The 15,163-nt window shown below is 38.7% G+C and overlaps 2 gene segments (V, D, J or C); both read left to right on the top strand.

Moving 5' to 3' along the window:
- Positions 1 to 6,921: 6,921 nt before the first annotated feature.
- On the top strand, positions 6,922 to 7,481 carry LOC104860364. The segment is given in 2 exon segments: positions 6,922 to 7,001; positions 7,105 to 7,481. Coding segments are annotated over 2 exon segments (426 nt in total).
- A 5,660-nt stretch (positions 7,482 to 13,141) lies between these two features.
- Positions 13,142 to 13,771, top strand: LOC104860365. The segment is given in 2 exon segments: positions 13,142 to 13,207; positions 13,371 to 13,771. Coding segments are annotated over 2 exon segments (450 nt in total).
- The last annotated feature ends 1,392 nt before the right edge of the window (positions 13,772 to 15,163 follow it).

The raw sequence follows: 15,163 nt of genomic DNA, 5'->3' as shown, positions 1-15,163 counted from the left end.
GGAGCTGGGCGGTGAGGCCCAGCTGCAGAGCTGTCTCATGTCAGTAACTCAGCCCTGGCCCAGGTCCCAAGGTGGCCCAGGTCAGAGGAGGAGAGCCCAGAATTTACTTACTCAAAATGTGTTACTTCTGAGGGAAACTACATTACAGAGACCATGTGGGGGAAAAGAGTCAACACACAAAATAGATCTAAGCTTAGCAAGGTAAACAATTTCATAGATATAACAAGACTATGCAGAATACCTTGTTTAGAAACAATACAAAACAAGTATGGCAATTTAGGCTTGAACTTACTAGCAAATGTTTCTGTTAGAGCCAAGAAAATATTTCATGCCCTACTGAAAACAATTTCTGTGGCTACAAAATTATTTTTTAGATAAATAGAGGGCTCCTCGGGACCACCTTAGATATATGGTAAATGCTTTGTCATGGGTTTAGGCCATTGTTACTCTCTATTTAGTGTGAAGTAATCAACAGCAGATGCATAGGAATGATGAGGTGTTCCTTCAGGCATGTTTCCTTCAGAGACCCAACATTATTCAAAGCTACAGCTCACTGCTATTGTTAAGGACTACAAGGATTCACATTATTATTTGCTTGGGGCTCCCTCTACCATGTTCCCTCTACTTTTCCTCCATCTGTTAATATTTCTAAAAGGTAATCATCATGCAAGGGGTGTCAAACTTGTAACCACTTCAAAACCTCTCTTTCTCCCTCCAGATAAGTGAGCCCCAATCTTTTCAGCATGACCTATGCATTAGTCCAGGTGCTGCTCCATTCTTTCTACAAACCACCCCAAGTGTGTGCCTGCTGGGACATTTCCCAGAGGTGCAACCACTGCCAACTGTCACCAACACCATCCCAATACAGATCCACTGCACTGGTAACACTGGTGAGTGTTAAACATACCCAACACCTGCCTATACCCTCACCTGGAACCAAAAGCAGCAGCATCCACAGCAGGGGAGCCTTGGCCCCATCTCTGAGAACTGATCTGTAAACAACTCTTCAGAGGACCTTGAAGCTGCCTTTAAAGATGCTTAGCAGAGGCCTGACCAGTGGTTAAGGTGGAAAAATGTGAATCAGCTGGGAGAAGCCTTGTTCTCGTGTTGAACACCTGCTCCCATCTTGCTAGAGTTGAGCTTAGGAAAACAAACAAACAAACAAACAAAAAATGCTCCAAGTATTACTCATGTATATCACAAGCAAAGTTGTGACCTTTTCCAGGCAATCCTATCCTCTTGATTTGTCACAACTGCCAAGAGAGGGAGCATACAATGCCTTCCATGACATGAGAATACAGAAATTGTTTTCATCCCTAAAATTTAAAATTTATATCGCCTCAAATAATAATAGAAGGGTTAATTGGAAATCAAAATGTCTCTAAATGAAGAAAATAAGGAAACATATATTTCCAGGAATCTCCCTGACAGTATTCGTATTTACATTATTTTTGCCACGTCCTGACGTTGTTCTAGATGTAACCCTTTGTGCATTTACTACTTCGACCAAAAAATTCGGTGAATTTGCTGCACATTGCCATCTAATCAGAAATCAAGTTCAAGAAAACATTACGATGTTCCCTGATTCACCAATTCATAAGATCTGGTACCTTGTGGCTTCTGCCTCTTCGGCAAACCCAAAATGACCATGAGGAATAAACCTTATGACATCACTCAGGACACTGAGGCAGCCCCAAAAAGAGAAATGAAGACTTCATGGGAAGAACTTATAAAAATGCTGCAGAAAGAGGCAAGTGTTCGAAGCATGGGGAGTGGTTTCAGGGATGTTAATGGCAGAGCATATATGCTGTAATATTCATTTTCTTCAATTTATACAAACACTATTTTTACATCAAATCATTTCCATTTCAGCTTGTGACCACTGTGAGAAAGAGAAAGTAGTAGTTTTATTTTAAAAAGAAGACAAAGAAAAATGGTGGTCTACTTCTGATTGAATTGATGTTAGCCTCTCTGAGTAAATGACCTTTAAATGATTCTATAGATACCATCACAAGCTGTACTATGAAGACATGAAGATGGAACTGAGATAAAAGTTCAGTGACCATACCAATGAATGACCTTACCTCAGTGTCCATCAGCTTGGTACAAAAATCACCGTAGAATCCGCCGATCCTCCTACATGTGAGAAGTTATTCCTTGGACTCTTTTTTGTTAAATTAATTTCATAGGTGCATTCAACATGTACCATGTAATGACATACATCATTGGAAATTTAGACCTTTACATAATCCATCTTGGTCCTTATTTTTCCCCATTCCCCTGTGCTCCCTTCATCCCCTCCACCTCTTCCTACCCACTGTGACTTTCTTTCAATTTTTTCCTTTCTCAGGTTAACTCCATTCCTTTGTTTACTTTCCTGTACCTTCCCATTTCCCCGTCCCCTTTGCACCTTTTCTTCCTATTTCACATTATCTATTATACCTTCTAGTCCTTATTTACACTTTCAGTTTCTCACACTAGAGAAACTATCCAGTATTTACATATCAGCATCCTATTTATTTCACTTAACAGTATTGCCTCAATGTACATCCATTTAGCTATAAAATCTCTTGTTTCTCATTCTTTATGGCTTTGTACTACTCCATTTTATTTAAAACACACACACACACACACACACACACACACACACACGTTTTCTTTATCCAGTCTCCTGTTGGTGTGCTATTGGGTTGCATCCAAATTTTAGGTATTACAAATCATGTCGCTATGAACATGGGTTTACATATATCGCTGTGGTATGATTCTTTTAGTTCTTTGGGGAAGATACACAACAGGAGGACAGCAGGGTCAAATAGCGCCTCTAATCCTAGTTCTCTGAGGTAGCTCCATACTGATTTCCACAATGTTTGCACCAGTCAACACTCCCACCAAGAGTGGAGCAGGGTTCCTCTTTCCCCGCATCCTGCCAGGATTTGTCATTGTTAGATTTCATGAGAGCAGCCATTTTTTCTGGTGTGAGATGGAATCTCAGTGTTGTTTTCATTTGCATCTCTGGAATGATCAGTAAAGTTGAACATTTTTTCTTGTGTTTACTTGTGTTTATGCTGTTTGTACTTCTTTGTCTGAGAAATGTCTGTTCATTTCAGATGCCCATTTTTCAATTAGATCTTTAAATTTGGGAGGTCTGATTTGTTTTTAAGTTCTTAATATACTCTAGATAGTTGACCTTTGAGGAACAGCTGATGAAAAATTTTTCCCACATTCTGGGTTGTCTTTTCACACCATTGGTTCTTTCTCTTTCTGTGCAGAAGCCTTTTCATAAGAAGACTTCCCACTTGTTGATTGTTTGCACTGGTTCATGGGCAACTGAGGTTTTGTTCATAAAATCATTTACTACACCAATGTCTTCAAGAATTCTCCCTCACAGCTCTTCCAGCCATTTTAGTGTTTCTGTTTTAATATTTAAATCTTTAATCCATTTCAATTTGAGTTTAGTGCATGGTGAGAGATATGTCTAGTTTTAAATTTTTGCAAGTTGAAACCCAGTTTTTCAAGAACCATTTTTTTAAAGGGCCTTAATAAAAGTAAAAATAAAGAGACTATCTTTCCTCCAGGAGAGTCTTTGGATCCTCTGTGGAAGATGAGGTGGCTGACTGTGTCTGGACTTGTTCTTGCACCTCCTAACCTGTTCCACTGGTCCTCGTGTCCCTGGACTCATACTCATAGCAGAGAACATTCAGCCCTCAACATTTAGTTCATTCATTTTCCTTGTCATTGGAGACTACGCTGAAGGAATCTAAGTTCTTCTATAACAGAAGTGGTGTCCTAAAGATCCTATCAATTGTTTCATTCTAAAGTTAAGAGCAATTCTAGACCATCACATGAATAGCATGTTTCAAATTTAAAACTGATTTGGAGGTTGTGAGTACAAGGAGCTCTACATTTTCTCTAAACTTTATTTGTTTTTTAATTAAGTTTATTGGTACATTTTAGGTATGCAGTACAGTTACATTCACTATTGGGACCTTGTACCTTTATATGAAAGGTCTTGGTTCTCCTTTTTTCCCCTTGTCCCTGCCCCCCTTCATCCTCTCCTGTGCTCCCTGTTTACAAATACTTTATTTCCATTTTTTCCATTTTCTCATATTTTTTCTTTTAACTTATTGCCTTTCCCCTACACTTCCCACTTTCCCTACACCTTTAGCCCTTTTCTTCCTCTCTGCTAAACTTTAAAAACCTAGTGAGCTTTGCTATTTAAAATACACAGGGAAAAACACTCATATGGGTTATTATAGACTTTTTTCAAGTGTTACATACAGCCCAACATGGCAGAGCAGGTGGAGGCAGCAGATACAGCCTCACCATAATCTAGAATTAAGACAACTAAGGAAGAGCTACTCGGGAAGAATAATGGGAGCTCTAGCAATCAGAAAAGATAAAAATTTCAGAGATGACACAGACTAAAAAATAAAGCAATCACAAAGTCAGCTGTCAGTGGAGAGAGGAGCCAGTGCACACTGACCCTGGGGAGGGCACTCCGGGGATGAAAGATGTACACTCTGGGCCGTGCTCTCCAGGAGTAGCCTGGGATTATGATGTGCTGTGAACCTGCTACGTGGATTTACTCTAATGAACTTTGTCCTAATAGAAACTCTCACTGTGTGTTCTTTGGTTTCTGCCCCATGTGGCTCAACACCCTGATTGCAAGCCAGGCTCAAATGCTGTGTGTCCCTCATCCGTGTGATTCATTTTTACTTTTCCATAGTGTTGTAGGGTGTGAAGAAGCCACAATTAGGGTCTCTGATCGAATTTTGATGTCGAATGTTTCAAACAAACATAGCATGGCTACCAAAAGGAAGAGTGCCTTTATATGATATATAACCATTTTTATTATCGGTTTTCTTGTTCACTGGTAGGATTTCAGTTTAGCCAATTTTATCCCATCATTAAGCAACTTTAGTTATTTTAATTGTTTTTCATTCAGTTCCAGAATTTTGAATACCAGTATCAGTTTAAAAGCATCCTAACACTTTTTAGTCTTTTTTGATAATTCCACCTCATCTTTAGAAGAAAGCTAAGGATTTACTGTATTGAAACACATAAACCCACCACTTCTCATTTGTATCTGTAATATAACTCTGTAACTACTTGATTTCTTAACATAATGATTATAACCCACAGTATTTGCAGTCACATTAAGAAATGTATATTACTAAATATTTTAAAATAAATTGCACTGTGTTATGTATGCTATAGTTCTGTGGTGCTGATCATAGGTTCTCAAACATTAAATCATGTAGGCAGGGGTGTGACTCCGTGTCATAGCACTTGATGAGCATGTGCAGGGTCTTGGGTTCATTCCCCACCTGCACACACACACACACACACACACACACACATACACAGAGGATCATATAAATACCAGTGTTTGGAAATCCTGCTTTTTAAATTTAATGTTGTTCAATTAAATGAGTCAATGGCATTAATTAAAACAACTCCAAAAGTTGAAAATTTTTCAAATATGGAGATACTCTTATTTACATATCTATTTTTATGGATAGTCAGGTATTTCCAAAAGTATATTATGTCTATAGGTTATTCTCCTATTGGCAGTTTCTGTCAACAGTATCCATATTTTAAATTTTATACCATTAATTATCACAAATTACACTGAGAAAATATATCATGCCCTGTTGGAGCCCTCCAAAGAATTAGTGTGCTGTCTGCATTCCTACCAGCAGAGGGTGCCACTAAGCTTTAAATGTTTTCCAAATATTTGAGAACAAAATATCACTTCTTTTGATCAGAGTTATTGAATAACAAGCACTACGAAAAATGTCTTTCCTATTATTAAACAAGTATGCATTCACTGGAAATTGTGAAGTACCATCCATGGAACACTGAATACCATAGTGTTTGTACCAATTTACACACCAGCAGCAGTGGGGAAAGGTTTCTTGTTCACCACAGCCTCTCCAGCATTTGATATTGGTTGATTTCTTGATGATGTTTGTTCTTTCTGGAGTGAGATGAAATCTCAGTGTTGTTTTAATTTGCATTTCTCCAATGACCAGATTCTTCAAAAAAGTACAAATAGAGGTTCCATTTGACCCAGCTCTTACATTTCTAGGTACCTTCTTCAAATACTTAAAAGCATTATACCACAGTGATATATGCATACTCATATTCATAGAAGCACACTTATAAAACCTAAACCTTGGAACAGCCCACATGCCCAACACCAGATAAATGGAGAGAGAAACATGCAGTGTTTATGAAGAGTGGAGAACTACTCTGCTGTAAAGAAAGATAAACGAGCTACTTTTAGGTAAAGGGATGCATCTTGTGACCATGATCTTAAATTAAATAAATCACAGGCAACACTTGTTTAAATATCACATTGTTTATCTTGCGTGAGAAATCCCAAGTGCAAATAAGTAGCAAAATGGAGGATAGGCATTGGCAAGTTGTAAGAACTAGGTCAAAGGAGAAGGGAAACTAGGAAGGGCAGTGAGGGGAAGGGGAAGTACAGAAAAGGGGTCCTTTTAGAGAGAGAGAGACTGAAGGAAAACAGTAGAAACAGAGCAGTTGTAACTGGGGGGGGTAAGATTACAAGGGAAGGGTGGGAAATAGGGAAGAAAGGCAAAGATATATTATTTACAGGCATAAATTCTTCATGATAAATGTGATCAATATGTGTGGCAAACATAAACAAATAACATATAAAGATTAAAAATTTCAGTGTATAATCCTGTAGATAACCTGTGTGAACCAACACAGACAACATGCAGAGAAAAATTCCTTCTTTTATGCCAACTGAACTTCTACAAAGATATGAACGGACCACATGATATGTAAACCAAAATGCCCCCAACCTACTTCTGATGATTTGCATATCAGTTCCTCAGAAACCACAAAATGTCAGAGCTCTTTTTAAGGAGTTATCTTAAGAGAAGAGGTCTCCTCAGCCTGGTTAGAGCTCAGAAACACAATGGGCTTTCAGACTCAAATTTTGAGTTTGCTGCTGGTCAGTGTCACAGGTAAGACCGGATTGAAGCTCTGTATATTGTGTGGCATGAAGACGTCCTGTGTCTCTATTGCTACTAACTTCTATCTCTTTTCATCTCAACCACTTGACCACAGTGTCCAGTGGACAAATTGTGCTCACCCAGTCTCCAGCATCCCTGGCTGCTTCCCCAGGGGACAGGGTCACCATCATCTGCACGGCCAGCTCCAGTGTTAGCACCAGCTACTTGCAATGGTACCAACAAAAGCCGGGAGCCTCTCCGAAGCTCTTAGTTTATGGCACCTCAAACCTGGCCTCGGGAGTCCCAGCTCGCTTCAGTGGAAGTGGGTCTGGGACCTCTTACTCTCTCACAATCAGCAGTGTGGAGGCTGAAGATGCCGCAACCTATTACTGTCAGCAGACTAACAGCTATCCATCCACACAGTGCTACAGACTGCAACAAAAACCCCTTCAGCTCCTCAGAGACCAGCTGCCTCCATCTCAGAGACTGTAACCATGTCAGGTGTTTTGTATGTGTATGGACTTAGACTCTGACCGAATGTCTCCTATGGCAGAGATAGGAGACAAGATAAACAGAGAAAAAAAATGTCCTCTGTTTCCCTGCAATGGAGGTCCACAGTCTTCATGTCTTCTTCACAGGAAAGAATGAATTTCTAAATTGAAATTTTGTGTTATTTCTAAAACTTAAAATCGCTGGGCATGGTGGCACATGCCAGTAATCCCGGCTGTTGGGAAGCTCAGGCAGGAGGATCACTGTGAGTTCAAGACCACACTGGACTACATAATGAGTTCCAGGTCAGTCTCAACTACATAGTGAGACCTTGCCTCAAAAAACCAAATAAATAAATAAATGAGTAAATGTTAAAACCACACAGAAGATTAGTCATGTTATCTTCTAGAAAATGGAAGGTTTTGTATTTTATATTTAGGTCTATGATGAATTTTGAGTGTTCTCTTGTGATACTTTCTGTGGATTCTTCTCTTTAAAAAAAAATTGAATACCAGGTGTCCCTGCAGCATTCCAGAAAGGGCCATTCTTTCTCCACAGTATTCTCCTTAAGATTTCTTTAATCGTATTAAACAACGTTCTGGAGATTTCAGTGTAGAAACAACGTACACACTTTGAGTTTTTTCTGTGAATTTAACATGTATGTTATTGTATGTTGCGCTGTGTAACTGCAACTTTCATCATTTTTGTAGTTCTATAGACATCAAATTGATTTCAGTATATTAAGCATTAATTCCGTGAGTTTACATTTCTCTTATTAATTCTAATACATTCTCTGTGGATTATTTTGAATTTTCCCTGCACAAAATCTCTGTGAGTTGTACTTTTAATTTTTCATTTTTAGTTTCATGTTTGTTGATGTCAGTGGTGTTGCCTTCTTGGACAGGGCATGGCATGTATGCCTTTAGAGACACCCACTCATGTGAGAGATCGATGCCCTTAGCACCAAAGTGTTTCCTGAAAAGAGCAGGACAAATAAGTCACAGAAAAATTCTGGAGAACAGAGTAAAACCATGTTGCCATGAGGTTCCAGTTTGGAATGTCTAAATTTCCAAATTTTCCAAATTTCCTAATTTTCCAAATACAGGCAGAAATGCTGAAACTGAGCAGCAGACACCGCTTCAACTGCCCATAGAGGAAGCAGCTGGTAAATCAAAACACGTGGATGGTCTCATGGAGGTTTCTGTTTCACACTGAGTCACTGTGGGCTTTGGGTTCATTCTCTAGCTACACACACACACACTCACACACACACACTCACACATGCAGAATCTTGTAAATTACAGTTTTTTGAAATCCTGCTTTTTACACTTAGTATTGTTTAATACATGGGTCAATAGTATAAAATTAAAACTTAACTTCAATAGCTGAAAATTTTTCAAAAGGTAGGCATAGTCCTGTTTACATATCTATTTTTAATGGGTATCCAGATATTTCCATATATATAATTTTTCATATATACGTTTTTTCCAATTGGTAGGTTCTGTTAACAGTATTCCTATTTTAAATTTTATATCATAAATAATGACAAATTACATTTTAAAATGTACCTTGTCCCCTTGGAGCCCTCCAAAGAATTAGTGTGCTTTCTGCATTCCCACCAGCAGACGGTGCCATAAAGCTTTACATGTTTCCCAAACACTTGACATGAAAATGCTGCCTACTCTCATCAGAGTCACTAAACAACAAACTCTAACATTTTTCTTTACCATTTTCACATAACTATGCATTCACAAGAAATTGCAAAGAAACATCCAGGAAAAACTCACGCATCTCTCAGTAGTTTCTACAAAATTTCCTATCTTTCAAAACAATCCAAAAAAAGAAACTCTGCTTGGTACATTCCAAGGAATATTGCTAGTTTTCACAAGTTACATGCGATCTCATTTCTGTCTTTGTGTATGGGCACTTGTGCATATGTGTGTGTGGCTCTGCACAAGTTTATCTCTTATGTAACATTGTGTAACCACGGCTCTAATCAACTTTCAACTGTATGATCCCACAAAACTCCCTGGTTGTTCCTTTTATATCCATACACACCTTTTGCTCTCCATTCATCACCCTGGAAAACACTTTGTGAAAAGCACCCTGGGGAGTGGTATTCAGGGGTAGAGCACACACCAGGCCTCAGCTTCAGTCAACAGCACTGAAAAATATCACCATACAGTAGGAGCTATGTTGACATTGGCTTATTACACTCAGCACAACATCACCAAGCTTTGTCTATAATGGGTATTTTAATAGTTGAGAACTACACTGCTGAAATATAAGCCATGTCCTATACACATGATGGCGTACTTCACTATTTATATGTTGAAGGACATTTGGGTGGGTTCCTAAGCTTGGCTTTTATGAAAAACACTTTAGGGCCAGGGATTTGGCTCAGCGTTTTGGTGGCCTGCCTTGCAAGGGCAAGGACCCGAGTTCAATACCCGGTCACAAAAAGAAAAAAAAACTCTTCAAAGAACATTTCTGTAGAAATTTCTGGGCAAAAATAAGTTTTCATTTTCTAAGATACTTGCTCAAGGGGTCACTTGTTAGCTTGCAAAGTAAATCTATATACAATCTCTTCTATCATTTAAATTAGTCCCAGGTCATCAAAAGTTTTTAACTTTCCTGAGATCCAATTCATTATGTTTTTCATTTTATAGACTTTTAAAATTTATTATGTTTTATTATCATTTTGGGGTTATCTTGTATTATTCAAATCATATTTTGTTCTGAAGTATAATTTTTATCCTATATTGATAATGGAAGTTACACTTACAAACTTTATTTTATATTTCTATCATCTTTTCTTTATATAGATTTTTTTGCTTCTGTTAGAATTCTATGTTCTTCGCCTGTAAATAATAGCTGGAGAAAACTGCTACACAAATCCAATGCAATCCCAATTGAAATCCCAACAGTGTATTTCACAGAACTAGAGAAAATAATCCAAAAATTCATTTGGAACCAGGAGAGACCAAAAATAGCAAAAAGCATTCTAGGCAACAGAGACATTACAGGTGGTATCATAATCCCCAACTTGAAACTGTACTACGAAGCCACTGTGATAAAAACAGCATGATACTGGCAAAGAAACAGACCTGAGGATCAGTGGAATAGATCAGAAGATACAGAAACAACTCCAGATGTACTCTGCTAACCCATTTTTGACAAAGAAGCCAACCTTCTTCACCTGAAGAAAGATAACCTGTTCAATAAATTGTGCTGAACAAACTGGATTTCAACTTGCCAAAGATTATACTAGACTCCTATTTTTCACCATGCACTAAAATAAAATCAAAATGGATTAGAGATATAAATATTAAAACAGAAGCACGAAACTTGCTGGAAAATAAGTTATTCAGAACTCTTGAAGACATTGGCATAGGAAAAGACTTTATGAACAAATCTTCAGTAGCAAGGGAATTAGCAAAAATAATCAACAACTGCAATCTTATTAAAAAGCTTCTAAACTGCAAGGCAAACTACCAACAGAACTGAGACAATCTACAATGTGGGAAAAAAATTACAAGCTGTTCCTCAGACAACAGTCCACTATCTAGAATATATAAAGAACTCAAAAAATCAGACCCCCTACATATAAAGGCCCAATTCAAAAATGGGCATCTGAATGAACAGACATTTCTCAGACAAATAAGAAAAGCAGCAAATAAATACATGAAAAAATGTTCAACATCACTGATCATTCGATAGATACAGATGACAGCAACACTGAGATTCCACCTCACCCCAGAAAAAAATGGCTGCTATCAAGTACTTAGCCAATAACACATAGAAAATGGATACATATGGAAGATATTCTCCTAAGTGAAATAAATAAGTCACACATATGTAAATACCAAATAGTTTCTCTGGTGTGAATAAACTATAATGATACATAAGATCCTAATAAGATTACTGAAATTTTGAAATGGGGAGAAAGGGGCTAAAGGTGTAGGGAAGGTGGGATGGGTAGGGGAAGGGTAATAAGGGAAAAGAAAAAAGTGTGAGATAATGAAAAGATGGAAATAAAATGTTTGTAGATGGGGAGGGGAGGAGGGGGTGAAGGGAGGGCAGAGACAAGGGGAAAAGATGAGAACCAAAACCTGTCATGTAGAGATACAAGATCCCAACAATGAATGTAACTGTACTGTATCCCTAAAGTGTACCAATAAACTCAATTGAAAAAAAAAAGAAACTAGCTAATAACAAATGCTGGTGGGCAGTGAGGACAAAGGAACCCTTCTCCATTGTCAGTGGGAGTTTACCCATGTGCAACCAGTGTGGAAATCAATATGGAGATACCTCAAAAAACCAGGATTAGAGGTCCCATTTGACCCAGGAATCCCTCTGCTGCACATCTTTCCAAAATAATTAAAATAATCATACTATAGGGATATATGCACACCCATGTTTATAGCGATACAGTTTGTGCTAAATAAATACTAGAAACAGTCCAATTGCCCATCAACTGGAGACTGGATAAAGAAGATGTGTTTTTTCTATAAAATGGAGTACTACTCAGCATAGAGAAAGAGAAAACAGAGACATTTATAGATAAATGGGTTCATTTTGAGGCCATACTCTTAAGTGAAACAAATAAGCAGGACACACATGTGAAATACCAAATAGTTTCTCCGCTATGAAAAATTAAACATGTAAACAAGGTTCAAACTGTGTAATTGATAATGTGAAATAGGAAGAAAAGTGCTAAAGAAGTAGATAATTGGGAAGGGTAGGGGAAAGGAAAGAAGGGAAAAGGAAAATACAAGAAAAGGGAAAAATGGAAACAAAGTTTTGCAAATAGGGAATGGTGGAGTGGGTGAAGTGGAGGCAGGGGTATGGGCAAAAAATAAGAACCAAGACCCATCATGAAAAGGCACAAGATCCCAACAATGAATGTAAATATACTATACACCTAAACAGTACCAATAAACTTAAGAGAAAAAAAAGGTCTTTGTATTTGTATACCGTGGAGTACTAATATGCCATAAAGAAGGATAACCATGAGACATATTTAAGTAAAGGTTGCATATGGAAACCTGAATCTTCAGTGCAATAAATCAGGCTCAGAAGTTGAAATACCACATGGTTTCAATCATGTGAGAAACCCAAAGTGTAAATAAAATGGGAAATGAACAAAATACTACAAAGCAGAAAGAACTAGCTCAAATGGAAGTGGAACAAGGGAAAGGGGTAGGGGAAGGAGAAGTAGAGTAGAGATATTTCTTTTCAAAAGAGAGATTAAGAAACAGCAACATATAAATGGGGAGGGGAAGAATTCAACAGAATCATGGGAAATGAGGAAAAAATGAGTAAGGTATATTATGTACAGCCACAAACTCCAAATTCCTCATGGTGAATGTGATCGTTATGCATGGCAAATGTACACTAATAATAAATAAAGATAAAAATTTCAATACATAAGCCTCTAGATCAGTTGTGTGTACCAATTTGGTAAAAATAGGAGAACTTCCCTCTCTTATACCGACTGAATTTCTACAGTAAAATGTGAACAGACCTTATAGCTGCATAAGCCAAAATCCCAACCCCAGCCTACACCTGATGATTTGCGTATCAGTTCCTCAGAAACCACAAAATGTTCAGAATCCTTTAAAGGGATGATCTTAAGGGAAGACGTCTGTATAGCATGGGGCAGAGCTCAGAAAACACAATGGATTTTCAGGCTCACATTTTGAGCTTGCTGATGCTCAGTGTCACAGGTAAGAGACACAACCTCAACACTGAGTGTCATTTTTCCATGAAACTTTCAGAATGTAACAGATTCTTTTTACTTACTTCTCCATGGTGTGTGGTATGAAGATATTCCTGTGTCTCTATTTCCGCTGACTTCCAACTCTTTTCATGTTTTGCATATGACCATAGGGTCCAGCGGAGAAATTGTGCTCACCCAGTCTCCAGCATCCCTGGCTGCTTCCCCAGGGGACAGGGTCACCATGACCTGCACGGCCAGCTCCAGTGTTAGCACCAGCTACTTGCACTGGTACCAACAAAAGCCGGGAGCCTCTCCAAAGCTCTTGGTTTATACCACCTCAAACCTGGCCTCGGGAGTCCCTTCTCGCTTCAGTGGAAGTGGGTCTGGGACCTCTTACTCTCTCGCAATCAGCAGTGTGGAGGCTGAAGATGCTGCAACCTATTACTGTCATCAGTGGTACAACGATCCACCCACACAGTGCTACAGACTGCAACAAAAACCTATTTGGCTCCTCAGGACCCAGCTGCTTCCTCCTCAAAGACTAGTGACTTGTCAGAGGTTTTGCATGTGACAGAACCTCCTGACTGATCTCCAGGGAAACAGAGCAGACTTTTACTCAGTGGTGCATGGCTCTCCACAAGAGGAAAATGGAAATGCGCAGATACAGAGTATGGGGAGAGGTTGCCAAAAGACCCTGTTTCTGTAGAAGTCCTTGTAAGGGAGTGTTTGTGAGCTCTGAGGCAGAGATCTCTGAAGGGTGTTCCTTCTAAGGAGAAATTAAGAAGTTTTTACTTAAGGAAAAGCTGTTCAAAATTACACCAAAATCCCCTCTCACATGATTCAGATTGGCTACTATGAGGAACATAAAAAACAATGAATGCTGTTTAAAATTGTGTAGGTGTATAAACCCTTGTACACTGTTCGTAAGGTTGCACACTAGTATAACCACTGTGGAAATCGTAGGGAAATTCCACATAATATAAACATAAATATCATCTGATCCATCTAGACTATCCCTTTGTATATTCCAAAAAGTATTAAGAAAGACTGCATTCTTTAGTGCTAAGGACAAGCCCATGCTTTTCTGGAGAACCCCATAATTGCCCTTTCGTGTGTACTAGTCAGTGCTTACAAGACCTTGCAGGGCTGAAGCAAGTTCCCTCAAAAGAATGAATTAGATTTAATGCAAGACATGGAAATTTACAAGACTAGCTTACAATATTGGCCCATAGAGTCAATTGTAGCAGAGGAAAAGATATCTGTCCAAGTGCTACAGAGATCTGGAGAATCCAGCTGAAGGCCTGATGCACACAGAAATATCCCTCATGAGTCCCAGCCAGAAGGAAAAGATCTGGTGAGAAGATGAAAGGTTTGGTGTTAGGAGGTCAAAGGATCAATGTTAGAGTCTAAAGGATGCACATCAGCAGGCCAGAAATCCAGTGCTGGAAGCTGCAGACTCTGTCTTGGAAGTCAGAGGACAACGTGCCAGGCAGACACAAAGACCACAGCTCCTCTAAGAGAACAGCAGCCATCCCTGATGCGCCACAAAGAAGCTCCCCCAAGGAAGATCAGCTGAAATCCTTCCCTCCCATTCCTCTGTTATACCATTCTGGGAACCACACAGGCTCCAATCAGCTAGGCATTTCCTCCCATGAAAGTTGACAATTAATTTATGAACTACCACACAGTGAACAGTTTAGTTGCCCCACAGCAGATTAATAAGGAAAAAATGTATAAGTATACAATGGAATATGGTTCAGCCATGAAGCAAAATGACATCATGTCATTGGCAGAATATGTATGGAATTGAAGACTGTTATGACAAGGGAACTAAGTCAGACTGAAAAAGTTGGTATTCTATGCTTCTTCTTACATGAGCAACCAAAACCAACAAAAAGGAAGTGATAACAGGCACTCAGATGTGCAGTTTTCAAGATGAGAAAGGGAATCAGGGGAGGAAGGA

The sequence above is a fragment of the Fukomys damarensis genome, unplaced genomic scaffold (genome assembly GCF_012274545.1).
Source record: "Fukomys damarensis isolate Sample0158 unplaced genomic scaffold, DMR_v1.0_HiC HiC_scaffold_2, whole genome shotgun sequence".
Lineage (NCBI taxonomy): Eukaryota > Metazoa > Chordata > Mammalia > Rodentia > Bathyergidae > Fukomys > Fukomys damarensis.
This window is presented reverse-complemented; position numbering and strand designations above follow the sequence as displayed.